This window comes from Hyperolius riggenbachi, chromosome 5 (genome assembly GCF_040937935.1).
Source record: "Hyperolius riggenbachi isolate aHypRig1 chromosome 5, aHypRig1.pri, whole genome shotgun sequence".
Classification (NCBI taxonomy): domain Eukaryota; kingdom Metazoa; phylum Chordata; class Amphibia; order Anura; family Hyperoliidae; genus Hyperolius; species Hyperolius riggenbachi.
This window is the reverse complement of record NC_090650.1, coordinates 346,637,399-346,660,845: the sequence shown is the minus strand read 5'-3', so window position 1 is coordinate 346,660,845 and position 23,447 is coordinate 346,637,399. Positions and strand designations below refer to the sequence as shown.

The 23,447-nt window shown below is 42.1% G+C and overlaps 1 protein-coding gene across 1 annotated transcript in view; it reads left to right on the top strand.

Annotated features, from left to right (window-relative positions):
* The window catches only part of NSMAF (neutral sphingomyelinase activation associated factor), a 112,997-nt gene extending 90,461 nt beyond the window's left edge, over positions 1-22,536 (top strand). Inside the window, exons 24-31 of the mRNA XM_068237426.1 lie at positions 912-979; positions 3,182-3,249; positions 4,325-4,448; positions 6,370-6,453; positions 13,364-13,514; positions 15,132-15,234; positions 15,350-15,459; positions 18,651-22,536. Of these exons, the coding sequence (XP_068093527.1) occupies positions 912-979; positions 3,182-3,249; positions 4,325-4,448; positions 6,370-6,453; positions 13,364-13,514; positions 15,132-15,234; positions 15,350-15,459; positions 18,651-18,745 (803 nt within the window). The 3' untranslated portion in view covers positions 18,746-22,536. The remainder of the gene's footprint in view (positions 1-911; positions 980-3,181; positions 3,250-4,324; positions 4,449-6,369; positions 6,454-13,363; positions 13,515-15,131; positions 15,235-15,349; positions 15,460-18,650) is intronic.
* The last annotated feature ends 911 nt before the right edge of the window (positions 22,537-23,447 follow it).

The following is a 23,447-nucleotide window of genomic DNA, read 5'->3' as shown; positions in this document are numbered from 1 at the left end:
CAAGTTAGAAGAAATGGAAACTTTTTTTTTTTTTCTCACAAAGTGTCATTTTCCGCTTACTTGTGACAAAAAATAATATTTTCTATGAACTCACTATGCCTCTCAGTGAATACTTTGGGATGTCTTCTTTCCAAAATGGGGTAATTTGGGGGGTATTTATACTATCCTGGAATTCTAGTCCCTCATGAAACATGACAGGGGGTCAGAAAAGTCATAGATGCTTGAAAATGAGAAAATTCACTTTTTGCTCCATAGTTTGTAAACGCTATAACTTTTACCCAAACCAATAAATATACACTGAATGGGTTTTTTTTATCAAAAACATGTTTGTCCACATTTTTCGCGCTGCATGTATACAGAAATTTTACTTTATTTGAAAAATGTCAGCACAGAAAGTTAAAAAAATCATTTTTTTGCCAAAATTCATGTCTTTTTTGATGAATATAATAAAAAGTAAAAATCGCAGGAGCAATCAAATAGCACCAAAAGAAAGCTTTATTAGTGACAAGAAAAGGAGCCAAAATTCATTTAGGTGGTAGGTTGTATGAGCGAGCAATAAACCGTGAAAGCTGCAGTGGTCTGAATGGAAAAAAAGTGGCCGGTCCTTAAGGGGTAGAAAGCCCTAGGTCCTCAAGTGGTTAATTGGCTCCCCCTAAAAAAAAAAAAAAAAAAAAAAAAAAATTGGCCCTAGGCTACAGTACTTACACTACATAATATAGACATATGGCAATGGTAGGGATTAGATTGTGAGCTCCTTTGAGGGACAGTTAGTGACAAGATATATATATACTGTACAGCGCTGCATAATATGTCGGCGCTATATAAATACTAAATAATAATAATATATTATATAATTTTTAATTTTTTATTTATTGCTGGTGTCCTTATTTTATTATGCCGTTTATATTCAGATTCAACTCTGAAGATGTTCTCCACAAGTCAGAAGTCTCTTCAGCGAAGTGTTTCATTTTCCAATATGGTAAGAAGGACCCTCCCTGGACAGAAACCAATGCTTTGTTGTACAGGATCTAGTGTGTGTGTGTACAGCGGATCAGATGCGACACTGAGAGATCCGGAGTGCTGCATTGTCTTGGTGGTGAATACACTGAGCACGAAGTTGCACCATTCCTCGTCCCAACTCCGTAGCAACAGAAAGGCTAGGGTATCTATGGGTATATACAGCACTTAGCCCCAAACTGTCACCTAAGGGCTCGAGTTGCAATCCGTGTGGTGGCAGTAATTCTGTGTCTGTCTGTATGTACCCTCAGATATAGACACCAATTTATAGAAAGGTTGGAAAGCTGAACAGAAGTCTGTGTGATTCAACAGGTGCAGAAAATGTTGCAACCTCCACCTCAAATCACATCATAGGCCTAGTGCACACCAAAAACCGCTAGCAGATCCGCAAAATGCTAGCAGATTTTGAAACGCTTTTTCTTATTTTTCTGCAGCGTTTCAGCTAGCGTTTTGCGGTTTTGTGTAGCAGTTTTGGTATAGTAGATTTCATGTATTGTTACAGTAAAGCTGTTACTGAACAGCTACTGTAACAAAAAACGCCTGGCAAACCGCTCTGAAGTGCCGTTTTTCAGAGCGGTTTGCGGTTTTCCTATACTTAACAGGCAGAAACGCATCCGCAATCCAAAATCTGCAGCAGCCCGGGAGTATGCGTTTCTGCAAAACGCCTCCCGCTCTGGTGTGCACCAGCCCATTGAAATACATTACCCTAGCGGATCCGCACCCGCAAGCAGATCGCAAACCGCAGCGGAAACGCTGCGGTGTGCACTAGGCCATAGTGATTATGGCTAAAAGAAAAAATGAAATGGCAGTTCAACTACAGTAGCATACAGGCATCTTTGAAAACTTAAATAAACCCAGGACTATTTAGACTTCTAAGTGTTGCACGAGTAAAGCTGCGGGAATGCTTTTTCACGAACCTTCTAACAATCTTTACTGTGATCAGGTATGACCTAGGTGAGAGTTGGAAACTGTTTACATTGATACTGAACAAACTTTAAAAGGATCCAGTGCGAGTTTGCAGAATCACGAAGGCTCTCAACTTTTAGGATATTAGGACCAGCAAATCTACCTACATGTGTTCCACAGAATGGTCAGGCTGTGGCCACACGACAGAATAGTACTGGAATAACCAGTGCCGCAGAATGGTCATGCTATGGTCACATGACTGAATTGTACTGGAATAACCAGTGCTGCAGAATGGTCAGGCTGTGGCCACATGACAGAATAGTACTGGAATAACTAGTGCTGCAGAATGGTCAGGCTGTGGTCACATGACAGAATAGTACTGGAATAACCAGTGCTGCAGAATGGTCAGGCTGTGGTCACATGACTGAATTGTACTGGAATAGTCAGTGCTGCAGAACGGTCAGGCTGTGGTCACATGACTGAATTGTACTGGAATAGTCAGTGCCGCAGAATGGTCAGGCTGTGGTCACATAACTGAATAGCACTGGAATAGCCAATGTCTCAGAATAATCAGGCTGTGGTCATGTGACAGAATGGTGCTGGAATAACCTGTGCTGCAGAATGGCCAGACTGGTCACATGACTGAATAGTACTGGAATAACCAGTGCTGCAGAATGGTCAGGCTGTGGTCACATGACTGAATTGTACTGGAATAGTCGGCGACGCAGAATGGTCAGGCTGTGGTCATGTGACAGAATAGTGCTGGAATAACCAGTGCTGCAGAATGGTCAGGCTGTGGTCACATGACAGAACAGCACTGGAGACCTGCAGGAAACTGTCAAGCATGAGGGAAAAGAGAGAGGACCATTTCACATTGGCAACTTCCAGCTGCATCACTTGAGATGAGGTCTAGAACAAGATTGATAACATTTTTTTTTTAGTATTACAATACCGCTTTTTGATGTCCAACATATTTTAATGAGCATTCCGTGTTTAGCTGTTCAGGATTACTACATTCTTGTAAAGAAAATATGTGCAAACTCTTCATTATAGAGACTAATTTCTTTTTTACTCTCCTACTTATTTTGCTGCATCAAGTCCAGCTGCGAATGGCTGTTATACAGTAATTATACTTTACCATATAGAATGTAGCACAGAACTTAGAACATACAATCTAGTATTAAACAATGAATTGTGTAAATTGATTACTTTAAAAAAAATAATGCTAATGATTGTTGTTTTTCCTCCTTTTCTACAGGCATTATCTTCATGCACGCTTCTACCTGGTGATACAACAGTCCTGTGCTCCTCTTGGGATAATAATGTGTGGGTGCATTTGTTTATAAATTACAAACTGTTCAAAATGTCCACAGACAAAACAATATTTCTTAAGGTGCGTACACACGCACTACTGTAACAAACGACGGGTCCGTCAGACCCTCCCGCTGAAACAGCCTTATCAGTCTGCTGACAGACTGTACACACGCACTACTGTCGGCAGAACGCCCGCCCAGCAGGAGGGTCTGATGGACCCGTCCATTACAGCAGTGCGTGTGTACGCACCTTTACTTGATGCTGTATTTAGATAAGTTTTTTTCTACTTCTATTACTATTGTTTACTCACTCACACTTGCGAGGACACACAGGCCCTGTTTAAAGTGAAGCTGTAAGTTTTGAAAGAGCACAAGTTAAAGAAATCATCAACCAAAATATTAAAAAAAAGCTTTACTTACCTCGGGCTTTTTCCAGCCCCTTGTAGCCGACTGTCCCACGCTGACCTCTCCGCCGCCGTCCTGGGGTCCCAGCACGATGCAGAGGACGAACTCAAGGGGCGTGAAGAGCCACTGTCAATCAAGGCCACGTAGTATGCGGCGTACTGCGCAGTAAGCCACGTGGGACAGTCGGTTGCAAGGGGCTGGAGAAAGCCCCAGGTAAGTAAATCAGTTTTTTTTATATTTGGCTCATGACTTCTTTAAATACTTACCAAGGTAAGTATTTATTTAACTTGTGCACTTTCAGAACTTAACTATTTGCAAATGATGCATCAAAACCACTAAGGGAGCTCAGAGCTGAAAATCATGGCACTTTATTGCTGCAAACTTTGAACATGGAATCCTGCAGTAACAATCAATGTAAACCTTTTTATTGCTATTATTTTTATATTGTTTGTTACTGACTGGTTTCATGTTCAAATTTTGTAGTGAAAAATGCGATTGTTTTCAGCTCGGAGCCCTCTTTGTATCATTTACAAATACGAGTCCCACTTTTGGAGGTTTACTTATGATCACTACAGCCACATATATTTTCTTCTAGTTGCGTAAGGTATCAGAATTATTACTTTTACTTTACTTTAAGAATTTGTTTTGATGATGTTGCTAAAATTGTATTTTTCTTTGTATAGCTATTTTTATTCTATAGCCTTTGGAAGGAGACAAGACACATTAATGGGGCATGACGATGCTGTCAGCAAAATCCATTGGTGCAACAACAGGCTGTACTCTGCCTCCTGGGATTCTACAGTAAAGGTTTGTAGCAAATGTGCTGCATAATAAAATCCCAGCTAAAACCAAAATTGAATTTGAAATTTTTAAATTTGGACAGCAGGCAGATGAACCTTCCTGGTGCTATGATTATTTCTAGATTTTAGGGTCTAAAAGTGGTGCAAATTTTTATTTTTTTATTTTAGACTCTGAAACCAGGAAAAAAAAAATCCTACTGCAGTGAGAGCTGTGGCAGCTCCTGCACTTACCCACCTCCCTGGGATCCAGAGCTTAAATTCTCCCTCCGTCCACTGGGTTGTGCTGTAACCAAATAGCGAGGTTGCAGTCTGTCATCATGACGACAAATGGCGATATCTCCCGAGGGATACAGAATCTCTGAGGACCGGAAGAAGAATGGCTGCCTGTGACCCAAGTTAAAGAGACTCTGAAGCGAGTCTAAATTCACTTTAACTTGTAGCCATGTTAAGCATTATAAGCCCTGCTAAACCGCCGCTATCCCGCGGCAAAACGAGGGGTTTCTACCCCCCAAATCCCCCCTGCAAAATCCACAACTTCCGTGGTCGTGGATTTTGCTGCTCATGGAGGCAGAGCTTTCAGCTGCAGCTCTGCCTCCATGCGCATCAATCGCCGTGCGGATCTCCGCCTCTCCCCGCCCCTCTCTGTGAAAGAAGATTGAGGGGCGGGGAGAGGCGGGGATTGATGCTACAAGAGGCAGAGCTACAGCCGTAAGCTCTGCCTCTATAAGGAAGCGCTCCCCGGACATAGCAGAGGGAATTTGGGGGGTATAAACCCCTCGTTTTGCCGCGGGATAGCAGCGGTTTAGCAGGGCTTATAGTGCTTAACATGGCTACAAGTTAAAGTGAATTTAGACTCTCTTCAGAGTCTCTAAGTGTATTTTTAACGCACAATTGAAGAGAAAAGAATATGGAGGTTGACTTATTTAAAAGGCAACTGAAGTGAGAAGTACATGGAGGCTGCCATATTTATTTCCTTTTAAACGACACCAGTTGCCTGGCAGCCCTGCTGATCTATTTGGCTGCAATAGTGTTTCAATAACACCAGAAACAAGCATGCAGCTAATCTTGTCAGATCTGACAATGTCAGAAACCCCTGATATGCTGCATGCTTGTTCAGGTTCTATGACTAAAAGTATTCGAGGCAGAGGATTAGCAGGATAGCCAGGCAACTAGTATGAAATAAATATGGCAGCCACCATATCTCTCTCGTTACAGTTGTCCTTTAACCGTACAAGAGAGTGGATGGTATGTGTAGTACTAATAGTAAATAGAACATTCATAACAGTCTCATATCTTTATTTTCAGTTTATGATCTCAATTTTTAAGACTGAATTCTTAATTGCAGACATGAGTCTGATGTAAAACTAGCTTCATTCCACTGCAAAACAAAAGTAATGAAATTTCCAGCACTAATGCCCAATGCACACGGTACGATTTTCCTTGCGATAGATGGATCTGATTGATAAAATCCGTCATGTCCGATATTGCTCTCGATTGTTTCTGTGCTCGATTTCTCATAGCAGTGAATGGAAAAAGATAAAACGAATGAAGATAAGAGAATCAACTGCAGAATCGTGCGGAAAAAAACGATCGGGTCGGAAAACTTACCTTGTGTACCCAGCATAAAACCTTATCAGTTGTGGTTCCTCAGCCAGGCTAAATTTGACTTTGTTTGACTGTTTAATTTGCAAAGATAACAGAACTAGTTTAATTTTTTTTTTTTAAACACTTACTGAACAGAAAAAAAGGCTTCACACAATTGTTTTAATAGGACCAGTACTATATGAACCTTTTTGTTTATTTCATCGTGTCACCCATCTATTAAAGTACCCTAATAATAGCATGACTTATTAGTTTTCTGATCTACATCTTTGTAAGCAGACACTTGACAGTAGAGAGAGTGTCACTGGCTTTTCATCATCTTGCAGGTGTGGCACTGCGTTCCGTCTGCCGTCTGCGGAACAAAGAGGAACAACTTTGAACTGCTGGCCGAATTAGAACATGATGCTGGTGTGAGTGTACATTCATTTCATAACGGTCTTATTGTGAGACTTCTAAACTTCAATGTAAAATGTTGTGTTTATCTGTTTTGCTGTTTTTTGTTTAATGCTTTTCCCTTGCTACAGTATATCTACTTCCTCTTTGACTTCATCCAAGCTTTTAGCAGAAGCAGTGCTGTGGACGTGCAGGTGCACTCCCATCACGGCCTGCAATCCTGGCTTGTAATTGACAGTTTTAGGTAGTGTTTACAAACAAAAGACATGGCATGTGATAGGCCGAGAGGAGCTCAGTCTGTGACTCATACAGAGCCTGCAGGGGGTGTGGAGAGGGTGTGTATAGCTTCTATCCTATTACAAGCCGAGCAGCAGATTCCTGCCTGAGCCCGACAAAGCCGTCAGAGGAAAGATTAGATTCACGGTGGCGTAGTGGTTAGCTCTCTCACCTTGCAGCGCTGGGTCCCTGGTTCGAATCCCAGCCAGGGCACTATCTGCAAAGAGTTTGTATGTTCTCTCCGTGTCTGCGTGGGTTTCCTCCTGGCACTCCGGTTTCCTCCCACATTCCAAAAACATACGGATAAGTTAATTAGCTCCCCCTAAAATTGGCCCTAGACTACAATGCTTACACTACATAATATAGACATATGGCAATGGTAGGGATTAGATTGTGAGCTCCTTTGAGGGACAGTTAGTGACAAGATATATATATATATATATATATATATATATATATATATATATATATATATATATATATATATATATATATATATATACTGTACAGCGCTGCGTAATATGTCGGCGCTATATAAATACTAAATAATAATAATATAATAACAGAGATAATACAGCCACTGTGCAACTAGGAAAGGCTGTAGTAAGACAGACCACATTAGAACAGGTATAGGAACTTATAGGATAGAAGAAATAAGGCTGAAAATTTTGTTAGTCTCTTTAACCATTTCAGCCTCCTGGACTTAGCAGCTACGTCCAGGAGGCCATGCGCGCTCCCGCGGCCGATCGCACGCGTACACCTGCGCTCCCGGCCACAGATCGCTAGCACAGGAATCAATCAATCGGGCCATGGTGCCCGATGATTGATTCCTCTCCCCTGCAGAAAAAGCGACAGCTTCTCTCGGAAGCTTCGCTTTTTCTGGCTCTTGCGTCCCTCTAAGCGTATATGTTACGCTTAGAGTGACGTCATGTAAACAAACACGTCATGTTGGCTGCCATCTTGTGGGCAAAAAGTAAAACTACAACTAAATGTAAAAAAATAAACATCAGCACATATTGTCCTAAAAAAATTACTGTTTACATCCCACCCTCCCAAAAATACCCAAATAAAATGTTTAATATAAAAAAAAACATTACAAAAAAATAAAAAATGTAAATATTTACCTAAGGGTCTAAACTTTTTTTTTTTTTTTTTTAAATATCAGTGTAAAGATGAAATATTTTTTTTAATTTTATTTTAAACTTGTAAATAGTGATGGATGCAAAACAGATAAAATGCACCTTTTTTTCCAAATAAAATATTGTCGCCATACATTGTGATAGGGACATAATTTAAACGATGTAATAACCGGGACAAATGGGCAAATACAATATGTAAGTTTTAATTATGGAGGCATGTATTATTTTAAAACTAGAATGGCTGAAAACTGAGAAATTATTTTTTTTCCGTTTTTTTTTTCTTATTCTTCCTGTTAAAATGCATTTACAGTAAAATGGCTCTTAGCAAAATGTACCACCCAAAGAAAGCCTAATTGGTGGCGGAAAAAAGAAGATATAGATCAGTTCATTGTGATAAGTAGTGATAAAGTTATAGGCTAATGAATGGGAGGTGATAATTGCTCGGATGCATAAAGTGAAAACGACTGAACGCTGAAGTGGTTAATATGTGTTCATGTGATAATATACAAATGCACATACAAATGAGTTTCTTTGCATTTTAGTATAGTCAGTGCAAGGAATGGGACAAGTGCCTGTAGCAGAGCATTTGGTAAAGGCACTGCATAGGGAGTGACATCCACACTATATACGTTGCAGTGTCTGATATATTGCAGATTTTCCTATGTGTGAGTTGCAGAAACTACATAACCATGCATCCAGTGGGAAGGAATCCTTATACAGGTTTCAGATTGTAACTCTAGTTTGGTGCATCATCATCATTATGGGCAGTCCCCAGATGACTTCCATTAATATTGTGATATAAATCTAAGTATTTGCTAAAAGCATCTCTTATGTATTAATATTGATTTCCGGCAGGCTGCATATGCTGCAATGAAAGCAATTGCTATAACAATACCTTCTTCCCCAGCATCATGACAATTACTACATCCTGTTATAGATGCCGACATTTCATTATTAATTCATTTGGCTTGTCAACGGAATACATCAAAAGAACCAAATCTCAGTAGTAAAATAGCAGAAAGGAAAAAAATCTTAGTAAATGACAGAGATGCTTTCTATATCACTGAACTGTTCTGCTTCATAGGACAGCCCAATATAAGCCCTTATAAGGCTAGAGATGGTGAGGAGGGTAAAAGACTAATGATGATGCTGCTGCATTGATTTTCGGTTTTCTTTGTTTGTATCAGCATGCATAATAGACTTGCTTTGAGTGTAACGCTACTGAATTATTACTGGGTACAGAAAGGATTTATCAAACTCGAATTTTAAGGTATGTGTTGGCCAGGCAAAAATCAGGACTCCCTCAGGTGGCATTGCAAGGCCGCCACAGCAACGGAACTTGTCGCTTACTGCCAGGCTAGCGACACATCTGTACAATGTGGTGGGGAGGATGGATAGAGCAGTTCAGGAATGTCTTCACGTGGCATGCGTGGTGAGTGGGGAACACAATGCTCTCTGAAGTTGCTCGGTTGAATCAACCAGCCAGGCTACTCGCTGGATGAGGCATCGGGAGGCCGCTGTACACATGCTAGATTATTGGCAGAGGTGGCGGTTAATGGCTGAGTTTCATCTAGCCTGTGTATGAGGCTTTATGGTTTTCGCAGTCTTTGTAATTCAGGTATGCTTTAAAGAATCAAACATCAAACAAGTGACAGCGCTCCAGGCTGCAAACTGAAATGTAAGCCAGCAGAGGCATGCAAAGCATGCTAAATACATGCCTTGAATGCAAATCAGATGTCAATTATGTATTAGTTCCTAATCTAAAAATTTGAATGCAGGTTGAAGCACTTGAATGCAGCTAGCCAAATAGTATACTTGCATTAATTTTGTACAGCAGGAGGAAGAGGCAGCGCTTTCGGACAGAGGCTTTACCCGAATTAGCTATTTGCAAAGATGTGCAGAGCTCCACAATGTGGACAAAATTACACACTATGCATTCAAAACAGGTACAGCAAAGAAGGGCATTAGCTTCAGTATAAATATGTGCACAGGCCCTCGGGAGAAGACCTACCGCTAGTCTAACAATAAGTCTAGTAGGGAATCATTTGTGCACATGTTAATTATACTAAAGCTAATGCCCTCCTTTGCTGTACCTATTTTGAATGCATGTTGTGTAATTTTGTCCACATTGTGGAGCTTTGCACATCTTTGCAAATGGCTAATTCGGGTACAGCCTCTGTCCGAAAGCGCTGCCACTTCCACCTGCTGTACATGCTTTAATGAATATCTGAATCTACACCACCTCTTAAACTTGGGCTCCACATTCTGCCTAATGGTGTGTACACACTTGAAAGATTAATGAAAGATAGACCAATTTTACCACCTTCCATGTAGTATAAGAGCATACTCTACACCAGGGCTGCCCAATAGGTCGATCGCGATCTACCGGTAGATCGCGACCGCCTCCTTGGTAGATCGCGGCCTCTTGGCCGCGTCTCGTTAATGTTTGTTGCGGCCAGCAGCTCGTGTTTAGCTGCTGGCCAATAAGAATGCATGCAGGCGAGGAGAGAGGGAGGAGAGAGGCGGCGCGTCCGCTGCGTCATGGCTGAGGGGGGGGGGGGGGGTGGGCAGCCTGTGTAATGTGCGTGTGTAACGTGCCCGGCGCTGCCCCCAGCCATGACATAGCGGCCGCGCCGCCTCTCTCTTCGCCGCCGCTTCTCTCCTACATCCCATTGGCCTGCCAGAGTCTCTCCTCGCCGCCTCTTCTCCTCCGCCTGCAGGTACATATACCTGGCTAACCTACACTGGGGGGCCCTATACCTGGCTAACCTACACTGGGGGGCCCTATACCTGGCTAACCTACACTGGGGGGCCCTATACCTGGCTAACCTACACTGGGGGGCCCTATACCTGGCTAACCTACACTGGGGGGCCCTATACCTGGCTAACCTACACTGGGGGGCCCTATACCTGGCTAACCTACACTGGGGGGCCCTATACCTGGCTAACCTACACTGGGGGGCCCTATACCTGGCTAACCTACACTGAAGGGACCTATACCTGGCTAACCTACACTGGGGGGCCCTATACCTGGCTAACCTACACTGGGGGGCCCTATACCTGGCTAACCTACACTGGGGGGCCCTATACCTGGCTAACCTACACTGGGGGGCCCTATACCTGGCTAACCTACACTGGGGGGCCCTATACCTGGCTAACCTACACTGGGGGGCCCTATACCTGGCTAACCTACACTGAAGGGACCTATACCTGGCTAACCTACACTGGGGGGCCCTATACCTGGCTAACCTACACTGGGGGGCCCTATACCTGGCTAACCTACACTGGGGGGCCCTATACCTGGCTTACCTACACTGGGGGGCCCTATACCTGGCTAACTTACACTGGGGGCCCCTATACCTGGCTAACCTACACTGGGGGCCCCTATACCTGGCTAACCTACACTGGGGGCCCCTATACCTGGCAAACCTACACTGGGGGCCCCTATACCTGGCTAACCTACACTGGGGGCCCCTATACCTGGCTAACCTACACTGGGGGCCCCTATACCTGGCTAACCTACACTGGGGGCCCCTATACCTGGCTAACCTACACTGGGGGCCCCTATACCTGGCAAACCTACACTGAGGGCCCCTATACCTGGCAAACCTACACTGAGGGCCCCTATACCTGGCAAACCTACACTGAGGGCCCATATACCTGGCAAACCTACACTGAGGGCCCATATACCTGGCAAACCTACACTGAGGGCCCATATACCTGGCAAACCTACACTGAGGGCCCATATACCTGGCTAACCTACACTGAGGGCACGCAACCTATGCTGCAGGCACATATACCTGGCTAACCTACGCGGGGGGGGCGTGCTTAGCATTTGAGACGTTGGTAGATCTCCTGGCCTCGGCAAATTTAAAAGTAGCTCGCGAGCCGAAAAAGTGTGGGCACCCCTGCTCTACACAGTCTAGTCTATTGAGCTGAACTCTCCAGCAGATAAAAATCTGCAAAAGATCTGTTCCTGCAAAAGATCCGTTCCTGCAAAATGCATTCATAGTCTGATATCTGCAGATCCTCATACACACCTTGTTTAACGGACATTCATCTGCAGAGTTGAAGATCCATCCTGGTGGATCTGATCTGCAGATGAATGTCTGTTAAACAAGGTGTGTATAAGATCTGCAGATATCATAGACTATGAATGCATTTTGCAGGAACAGATCTTTTGCAGATACTGATCTTTTGAATGTGTGCAGCATCTTACAAAGATTTCTGTCTGATGGGGAGTTCAGCACAATATAATAGACTGTGTAGGTATGGCTCTCATACTACATGGAAGGGGGTAAAATTAGTCTAAAATCTTTCATTAATCTTTCAAGTGTGTACACACCATTGGGCTCCGTACAATCCAATTTTAATCTGCAGATGACTGGCCAGCTTTACCACCTCCATGTAATATGAGGGCCAATAGATTTTGAATACTATGAACAGACTGTGTAGGTAAGCTCTCATACTACATGGAACTGGTAAAATTGTCCAATCGTCTGCAGAAAAAACTTGGATGTGTGTACGGACTTTAAAGGGAAATTAAACTGATAGGGATATGGATGTTTCCTTTTAAACAATACCAGTTGCTTGTCAGTCTTGCTGATTTCTAAAGTAGTGGCTGAATCACAAACCTGAAACAAGCATGCCGCTAATCCAGTCTGACTTCAGTCAGAGCACCTGATCTGCATGCTTGTTCAGGGGCTGTGGCTAATATTATTAGAGACACAGGATCAGCAGGAGAGTCGGGCAACTGGTGGTATTTTAAAATGAAAAATCCATATCCTTCTCAGTTTAGGTTCCCTTTAAATGTAGTTACTCCAAAGCGGGCCTGTGCCCCTTGGAAACCCCCATTATTTCAGTCACATTGAACATAGTTCTTCAACTCTCTATCCCTCCTCTCGTGTGTTTGCTGTGCTTTCTTCAATAAGTACTTTGTAACCAGGTGCCATTGTCAAAGTGGTGAAAGTTCTGCTGTCACTGCTTTTAAGATGGCCGCCAGTTTCACCCCATGCAGTCTGTAGCTCAAAGGTTAGGTACAGGAGAAGCTTAGATTGATAGTCTTGCTACCCACTTACTAGAGCAGTTACTGGAATAAACAAGATGGCTGGATGAAGATTTCTAGTTGGAAACACTCAGGCCGGGCTCACACTTAGCAGAATCACAGGAGTTTTCCAATATGTTCCATGGGGAAAACTCATGCGATTCTAAGTGTGACCCTGGCCTCAATGCAGATTTCACTGCTGGATCAAGTGGGAGGGGCCTGGACAAAAGAGGGACAGAGACCAGGAAGAGTGTCCTAGGGAAGGTGAGTATTGTCTTTTGCCTCACTGGTAAATTATTCATGTTTTGTCGAGAGATGAAGTATTCCAGACTCAGTGTATATCTTCTAGCTGGTTCCAAAATATGGTCCTTAAACTCCAATTTGTTCCAATGAATCTCAAAAGCATCTAATGATCTATTGTCCACTGCATTCTCCCGAATATTTAAGTTATATATGTGTTATTTACAGGTAAACACAATAAGTGTCAGCTCTGATGGATCATTACTGTTATCCGGAACTAAAGAAGGAACCGTGAGCATCTGGGATACTGCACAGTTATCTGTCTTACATCAGCTTCCTTGCCACAACGGGAAAGTTTGTGAAGTTGCACTGAGTCCTGGTAATGTGTTTTAGTGTTATTTTCCCCTTTGAATTCTGGAAGTCATTGATCCTCATTCAGTTAACTTTTCTCCCAAATTGTCCTCCAGGAGATACATTTTCAGCTTATATACAATAAAGCTAGCTACAGACATGTGATAACTGCTGCCTGGGATTCAATCTCTTGGGTGACCATTCAGGTACAGATGCGTCTCCAGCCTGCAGACTAGTGACGCATTCTGTTACTATGGGGTGGGTTGCGGGAATGACGAGCAGCATATTACTGAGCAGAAGGGATTGGCAGTGTTCAGCAGAGATGATGCGGTAGGAAAGATCTATCAGCAACTAAGTGGGGAGGGTTTTGCAAAGCAGGTCATCTTGGCACCAGACTTGGGCCCCGCCGTTCACACAACATAATTCGGGTAGCCAGGCCCCAAATTATGTGAAGGGGGAGGAATTGGGTAGTCAATAGGGGAATACATTTTTATTTCCCTATTTTACCTTGTGCTGGGAGAGTTCTCTCTCAGCTTCTCCTTGCACCCAACTGATTAGCGGCGGGATAATACATACTCAAGTTTGGGGCTGCCATACACACACTAGACTTTTGGCATAGTCTTTAGCAGCCACCTTGGCTGATTTAAAACTACTGTGTATACAAACCCTATGTGTACAAACCTTAACTTTTTAGCAACTAGAAATGAAAAAGTACTGACCAAAAACTCAAAATTAATTTGATACTTTTTTTTTTTTTTTTTTATATACCATTTTCTTACTTGCTGGGGTTTTCAGGTATTTTATTGATGAGGTATGAAAATCTCCTGTAAGAAGTCAATTGAATAAGGGCCATTGACTGGAAAAGTGATCTTAATTCACATGTGGGTGATTAGTAGAATTCTAAATTAGTAGTTTATTGTTCAGTGGTATAAATGTATGCAGGGGGTCTGTTTTGGGTTTGTTTTCTGATACTTGCTGGTCTAAAATGTAAGGAGAGTTCCAGGATAATATAGAAGGTAGAGTCCAAGGAGTCAGGGCTCGTATACACTAAGGGCATGTTTGCCCTTTTTTTCAAGCGCAGACTATTTTCAAAATCGCCCTAGAAACTCTTGTGCAATGATTCCCTACGAGAGTGTTCACATCTGAGCAGTTTGTTTCCGATCCGCTCAACAAAGGGGTGCCGGTACCTTTTTTGGCGCGATTTCGCCTCAATGGAACGCATAGGAAAAAACGCAAAGCGCTCACAAAATCGCTTTGTGCAGCGATTGCGTTCGCGTTTTTAAGAATAAATACATTTTATTTATTATTTTCCGGGTCAAAGAGTTCACTTCCTGACTTGCGTCAGGGAGTGAATTAAAAAACCTCTCTGGAAAAGTGCTTAGAAAAGCGCTTTTAACAAACGCACCACGCTGAATGATAACACGGTCGTAACATAATGTGAACAAGGCCTAAAAGCACATTTATAGTCAAGGTGTTGTTTGAATGCTTGACGAGGGGCTTTTTGACATGCATACATGCACAAATGTCAAGAGCAGCCAGGTAGGTGTCATCCTATTTGAACTTAGGATTTTGATTGACTGCTCTGGGCAATTGCTCCAGTTTTCCCACACGTGTGTATTGTATTATCTTCTCTGTATTTTTGCAGACAACAGGCATGTTCTATCTGCTGGAGAAGATGGCTGCCTGAAGGTCACTGATGTTCAGACAGGGATGCTCATTTCCTCTCTACCATCTGGAGAGGTTCAGAGGTAACTTCTGTTATCTGATGATAGTCTCTTTCTTGTGGTCTCTGTTGTTGATCCTCCAGCCGAAATAACATTAGGACCCGTGTTTTCATGGAATCTGTCTTCTCCTTCCATTCAGGTGTTTCTGTTGGAATGGCCACTCAGTTCTGTCTGGAAATGACACCGGTGAATTGCTTGTTTGGGATCTTGTTGGCGGACGAATTCTTGAACGGATATCAGGACATGCAGGTACTGGGTCTTTTCTACTATTCATTTTTTTTTTCTCTTTAAAGAGACTTTGTTGAAGCTCATCTTCAGCTGTCATTAATGTACATAACCTAGTCCTACTAAAACATTGATGACAAGAAGCAATTCTCAGTGAGATGCAATGATTCAGAGTTCATGCAGAAATATGCAAAGCCTTTATGCGGTTTGGAAATGGAATGACTCTGTGGTGGGATTTGATTGGCCCCATTGTCAAGCTGCATATATTTGCATAATTCTGCAGCTCAACTCAAAATGATTTGTATGCCATTGACCATCCTTTTTGCTACTGGAACAAAAGGGAGCTCAAGGATTGAGGTAGAGTGAATGTTACCCAGTTAGCAAACATACAGCACGTGTACCAGTCGTCCAGCAAATCTGTTTATTGTGGGTAACAGTGTCCAAATCTGCAGTGGTACAAAGTTCCACACACCTATATCCATAATCATCACTTACATGCTTAGAGGATAGGCAATCATTGGTGGAGGGTGGCGAACACAAACATGGACAACGGCCGTTTCGTGTCTTGGTCATGCTGCGTTCCACTAAAGTGAATGTTCCACCAAATCAACAAAGGCATTTGTACCTAGATTGTGGCCCCTTATGAGTAAGTTTGATACCCTTGCTCTAATATGTAAATCCAGGAATTTACTGCATCAGATAAGTTACACAGTTTGGCTGCGAACAAGTGTGCAGACATGTCAAAAAGCTGTTCTATGTAGACAGCCTGACCACCCACCCACTTGGACAACCTGGAGTCTAAGGCAGGGTTCACACTAGTCATAATCGCATGCCTTTTCCTGCATGTGAATTTGCATTTGTACTGCTAAATAATAACCAGTACAGGTAAAACTTGAAAAATTAGAATATCCGGCAAACGTCCCTTTATTTCAGTAATTCAATCTAAAAGGTGGAACTAATATGTGAAATAGACTCATTGCATGCAAAGTGATATATTTCAAGCCTTTTTTTGTTATAATTTTGATGATTATGGCTTATAGCTTATGAAAATCTCAACACCAAAATCTCAGACCATTAGAATATTGCGAAAATGTTCAATATTCTAGGCTCAAAGTGTCAGGCTCTTTAATCAGTTAATTAATCTAAAACACCTGCAAAGGGTTTCTATTTCATATATTTTAGTTTTACCTTATTAATAAATGGACTTTTGTATGATATTCAAATGTTTTGAGTTTCACCAGTACAACTGTCATCTTTGTGTTTACTATTTAACTGCATACAGTGCTTTACTTTAGTTATCATCTGGAAATATGCCTGACGAAGGGGACTAGATCCCTGAAAGCTTGCATAATTTAACAGTTGGCCATTAAGGCCTCATTTAGCACAGATAGCCATGCGATCAGAACGCAACACGTACGATCCCACGCCATCTCTGTCGCTATGCTTTGCAGATCCCATTTACTACAGTGAATGGGTCAGCGCTGCGATTCCCCAAAAAATGCACGCAGCAGTGTGCTAGCGCATTGTACTGCTGCGCAGCGCATATGATGGGAACGGTAGAAGTGCTGTCTATGCACTTATGCCGTTCTTGCGTGTCACACTTCATACGTGCTGCCTAAATGTGCACGGTAACGCATATGATGTAAACGAGGCCTAAAAAGGTATTTCTTTAACAAAACTTTGTTTTTTCTATCTTCATAATTTGTTTGGCTAACAGTACAGAAACTTTAAAACCTTGTAAGTCAATGGGATCGTTAACACATTGTGTGCATTTTTCATTGACCGTCTTTCACTATTTTGGAAAACCATCCTATTTTAAACACAAATGCACAATGTGTCCAAAACGTTTGTGTGGGGAAAAGAAGTTTCTGCTCAGAGCAGTTTAAATCCAGGAAACTATGTGAAACCGTTATGCAGGTTTCAACCATTGAGGTTTCTTTCCTGTCATTTCATACTTAAAATATTGCCAGTCAAAGCAGCAGGTGGAGCTCTAACTAGGCATCTAATTTTAATTTCTGACAATTAAAGGACCACTGAAGTGAGAGGAATGCAAAGGCTGCCATTATTATTTCCTTTTAAACAATACTAGTTACCTGGCTGCCCTCATGGTATATTTAGTAGTGTCTGAATCGCACCAGAAACAAGCATTCAGCTAAATCTTGTCAGATCTGACAATGTCAGAAACCTTGATCTGCTGCATGCTTGTTCAGGGACTATGGCTACAAGTATTAGAGGCAGAGGCTCAGCAGGAGAACCAGGCAACTGGCCTTGCTTAAAAGAAAATAAATATAGCAGCCTCCATATCCCTTTTGCTTCAGTTGTCCTTTGAAATTTTCTAGCTCTATAACTTTATAAAATAATCATTATACAGTACAGCCAACAGAGCCTAAGTAGATGACCGTCATCTTTAAAGTGACTCTGTAACAAAAATTACAACGTTTTTTTCTACCTTCCTACAAGTTCCTAAACCTATTCTAATGTGATCTGGCTTGCTGCAGCTCTTTCTACTATAACCATCTCTGTAATAAATCAATGTATCTTTCCCCTGTCAGACTTGTTGGCCTGTGTCTGGAAGGCTGCCAAGTTCTTCAGTGTTGAACTGTTCCTCTATGCACACTCCAGTGTGTGTTTTATTTACATAAGCCAGCAGCTTCTCTGCTATCTTATCAGTGATAGAAGAGAGCTGGATAAAAATCCTCCTCTGGAGGCTGTGAAAGGAGCTGGTCTGTCACATACTAAGGAATTAACGACATAGGCAGAGCTGTCTGCAGGAAGCCTGTAATGTTCAGTGCATGAGAGAAGCTGGGGACAGAAGGTAAACACACAAGTGATCTCTTGAGATTCAGAAGTAAGGCTGTATACAGCCTGCTTGTGTATGGATGTATTTTCTATGTGTGGACATGCTGTACATCAACCTACTTCCTGTTTTGGTGGCCATTTTGTTTGGTTATAAACAAACTTTTAAAAACAGTTTTTGACTACTTTTAATGCGGCGGGGAGCGGTGAAATTGTGACAGAGGGTAATAGGAGATGTCCCCTAACGCACTGGTATGTTTACTTTTGTGCGATTTTAACAATACAGATTCTCTTTAAAGTGCATGTGTTGTACAGCCCTGTGTAGTGTGAAAGGGCTCCAAGTGGGGAAAAAAAGTTCACTTACTAAGTGAAAATTGCTTTTAACCTTTATACACTTGTCACTTTTTTTTTTTCTTCAGATGCCGTCACCTGTATGTGGATGAATGAATCCTGCAACACTATGATCACAGGATCAGCAGACAGACAGCTTTTATTCTGGAAACTGCAGTACTGAGCTTTTATTCCCCAGTCTCACCTGACCAAAACTTGAAGATTTTAAGACTTGTTTTAAGTATTGTGCAACATTTTGTGCGATACCAGAATGTTACAGTAATACCGCTAGCAGGACTGAGCCTTGACAACTCAAACCTTCCAAATTGTTCCCGTTTTTGTATCTGTGTGGTTTGTACTACGAAATGCCTTTTGTCTCTGACCTTGCACTATATATTTTATTTTGTGGCCAGGCTCTTGCTGGTCAGTGATGGGAAGAGAACACGCCCTACACAATACTCAGGAAGTCAGATCAGCTTGTGTTAAATGAAAGTACTTTTTGTTTAGAATGTCTGAGAAATATAGAGAAGTGGGGGGAGAGTCATTTTTTTTTTAAATATCTGTTAGGTTGATCCTTAGTTAAAACAAGTTTTGCAGTGCACTATAAAGTATGCCCCCTGCCTACTACAGATGTTTTTCTGTTTAAAAATATTTGTATATCCATCACTTGAAAAGGATTATCCAATCAGCTTCTGCCTCCCTTAGGTAAAGGTCTTGCCCTTTCTCCCTTATGAGTGCTTAGCTGTAGGAGCAGCTAGCAAGTTTTCTTCACAACAGTATGCTTTAATTTACTTATTTCTCCTCTTTACGTTAACCAAGGTAACACTTTACGTTAACCAAGGTAACATGAAAGTCCATAGACTTTCATTTTACCTGTCACATCCAACACTGCGCTTTGGTGTGTTACTGTTCAACGGACCCGGGTGCTTTTAATCGCATGGAGCCGGCGTTTTCCCGTCAGTTGAATTATGACTACCGCCACTAATCAGCGTCGCACAGCAACATCCTGATGACACGCCGCGGGCTATTCAATGCATGCAAGAAATCGGCTCCTGCACGCGTTTCTTAATGTGAAAGAAGCCTAAATGCAGGCGATAACGCTTGAGGAAAAAAAGAGATAAGAAGCTGTGCATCGCTTACCAGAGACAGTCGGTCATTTGCTAATCATTTTAAGTTAATGCATATTTTATGCAGCTTGTTACTATGCCATTGACCAACTCTAGTACTTGCCGACTGAGCTGGATCTTACATTTAATTATGCAATTCAACAGCTTCCAGTGTGCTGTGGCTAAATTGGAGATTAATGGCATTACTTTGGGTCAAATGCAGGTTGTATAACTATATATTTAATAAGGAGTTCAGAGAGGGTGGAAATTGTATGTACTAGTCTAGTTACTTTTTTAACCTTCTTCACCAATAGCCTTAACCCTTTATATAACGAAACCCAAGTACTACTCCTTTTAAAGGAGCCCTAAAATGAAACCATGGCTTAGACTGACTTAGACCAGGTCTGGCCTGAGCTTATGCATTCCTGAAATGATCTATACCTGTTGAGATGGGGAATTGTATTACTGAAGATATTAGTTGCTCAATTGTTCTGCTCAGACATTTCTCTAGTAACTTGCTGGCTTGGAGCTGTCTCCAGCTGTACCTACATAATAAAGCAGAAGCCCTTGGCACAGTGATAGTCAGAGCTGATTGTATAGTCCTTTTTAGGCATTACATGATGGGTAGCTTACTTATAAACCAATATCTTAATCTTGCTTGCTGATGGTACAATAAAAAGCCACAGTATGCTATACTATGTAGTGCAGGTCTTGGTTCATTTTGATTGTCGGTCATAGGTTTGCTTTAAAAGTATGCACTGTGAATGATTTAATCGGTTTAACAATAGGTCAGCTTTGTAGTGCAGGAAAATCTAGTCACTCTTAATGATGGAGTGTTTGGTGCCTTTGTGCCAGTCTGTATTGGTCTTTATGCATATACCTCCTAGTGTTATGCTACGTACACACATGCGACAACGATCGTTCGTTGAGGACGACGAACGAACTTTTAATTGACGAAAGAACGACCGAAGTAAAGTTAGTTGTAAAAAGTGTGTAACGATCACATCGTTAGAACGAACGTTACACCACGTAAAAGCACTTAATGCGCCTGCGCATAAAATTGTAAAGTTCCTTGGAGAAAAAGTGAAATACGCATGTCCAGCCTGGTACGAACGATCGTTTCCAACGATGTACCACTTTTGCTAACGATCGTCGGTGGTAAAAATCCGCCAAGACAGAACTTTGTTTTGTAGCGATTTGCCTCGTTCGTCGTTTGCCTTAATAGTCGTTGGTTCGTTTTTTGTAACGATCGTCGTTGGTAAAGATCGGGGAATGATCGTTACAAACGACTATAGTCGCATGTGTGTACGCACCTCTAGTCTGTGGAGAGTTAAAACCAGAAGAAAAGACACTGCATTCCTAGTTCTGTTTCCAAATGCTTTTGGTGTAATGAAAATAATACCTGCTGGAATGGAAAGCAAGGGATACTATGTGCTTGCTGTGGGCTGAACACAGTTTAACATTAGTGGAGCTTTATGGATCCATTCACACTGAATCAGTTGCTGTCCGTTTTAACTGAATCGACAACTGATTAGCAAGGTAATGTCCATGTTTCCCTATGGCTCAGTTCACATTAGATACATTTTAACTGAATCTTTTTCTCAGTTTTGTATCATGACAAAGCCGTATGTAAGAGACCTTTTTTTTTGTCTAGTAATCATTGAATTAGGGCTGGTGCACACCAGAGCAGTTCTGAAGTGTTTTTATAAAATGCTTGCAGGGTGAAAACCGCTTGGCTAATGTTAGTCAATAAGCTGGTGCACACCAGCGCGGTTCATTTTTCTCCCAAACGCAAACTCCTGTCCTGCAGCGTTTTTAGATTTCTGAGGCGTTTCTATTTCAATGTTAAGTATAGGGAAGTGGAAAAATGCTAGATCAGAGCGGTTTTCCAGGCGTTTTTGTTACAGAAGCTGTTCAGTAACAGCTTTTCAAAATATGACTTCTGCTACACAAAAACGCTCCAAAAACACGATAGGCATGTTTAGAAAACCTCTCTAAACATGCCTGTTATCGCACTGAAAAACAGCTTCAAAAACCGCTAGCGTTTTGTGTATCTGCTAGAGGTTTTTGGTGTGCACTGGCCCTTATTGTGATCACCATCTTAGCTGGCTAGTCTGGTTCCTAGCCCTTTCATAGCCAATCCCAGAGTTGTATACTGGGTGGGTCACAGTGTATGTATTGTGTGAACACAAGCACCGCCCCCTGACTGCTTGTAACTTGCCAGCAGTATAGAAGCATGAACATAATGAACAATCATTTTCTACAATTTTCTTCTGTCCTGCTTCATAAGGATCTCCTAAGGCTGTAGATCAGCTATTAGTATGTTGTAAGGCTCAATCATGGTTAGCTCTTCCTAGGTTTCGTGTAAAACCATTGTGTGGCAAGAAATTAAATATACTTTATGCAGAAGACTCTAGAAGTGATTATATTAGAAATGCATATTTGCACACGGCCTGTGTATGACCTCATCTTCTATTCCAGCAGGAAGATGGCGGATATCTTCTTCATAGCCACTGAGGCTTAAAATGACTCTCCAGTGTGTAATGTTGGACAAGCTTTTTCCAATCCTAAGTAATATGACTGAGGCTTCCACTTGGAATTTCTGCAGAAGTTATCCTGGTTAATAAAACACTTTAATTCAAGGAACGCTATCTCTGCAAACCACACTATTTATTCAACATAACTTTTCGTATCATGTTCCCAAGCATTCTCTGTTTTCCAGTAACCTTTTATTTCAGACTTATGTTGGCTCTTCACCCGGAAGGGCAGGCCCTTCTGTACTGTTGTCATTGTTTTAAAGACGTGTATTGATATTTCTGGTAGACATGCTTAAGTGTACATTACAAAATAAAGATGGATTTTAAGTGAATTTTCTAGCTGCCTTCTTTAGATTAAGCAGGGAAAGATTGCAGCATAAAGATATGCACAAAACTTTAAGTGAAAATGAACATTTTTATATTCCTAAGTAACTTTCCTTAAAGTGTACCCGCAGTGGGGTGATAGGACACAGAGGCATGTTTCCCACCTTATGACATGCAGCTCTGCACCTGACCCCCCCCAACGCACGCTATAACTACCCCTCCCCCATGCTATAACTACCCCTTTCCCCCCCCCCCCCACACACACACACTAACTACCCCCCCAATTCAAGATAACTGTCACTATTTGAGGGAAATGGGAGGCAAGAGATTCCCTGCTCAAAGCACCCACTGGGGGCATGCTTGCAGGCTTTCCACAGCTGCCGTTGGGCAGCTGTCTCTCCTTAACCACACCCCCACCTCCCTACACGCTGGGAGAGTATCTCTCCTTCCAGCATTGTGAGATTGCAAAAGCAACTCCATGCAGACCAACAGAGCAGCAGAGACTGAGGCTACCTGATCCATTCAATCCCCCAGATCAGGTAGCATAGTGTTTAATTTTCTAACCCCACCTTAAGCTCTCTTTTAGGGCTTGTTTCCACTATCGCGAATATGCATGTGGATTTGCACATGTAATGCAAGTGGATGGGCCTGTTTCCACTGTAGCGTTGTTGAGGTGCGTGAAACGCACAAAAGAGCTGCAGAATTTGCCTGCGAGTGGAATGCATGCGAATTGCATGCAATGTATTTAATAGGGAAATCGCATGAGTTTTCCCCATGCGGTTTTTGCCACGAATTCGCATAGGTACCAATGTAAATTCACACAGGCAGTGACATGGTTAAAATCGCATATACCCTCACCTATGCGAAATTGCATGCGAATTCGCGGCAAAAACGCATGGGGAATCGCATCCATATGCGA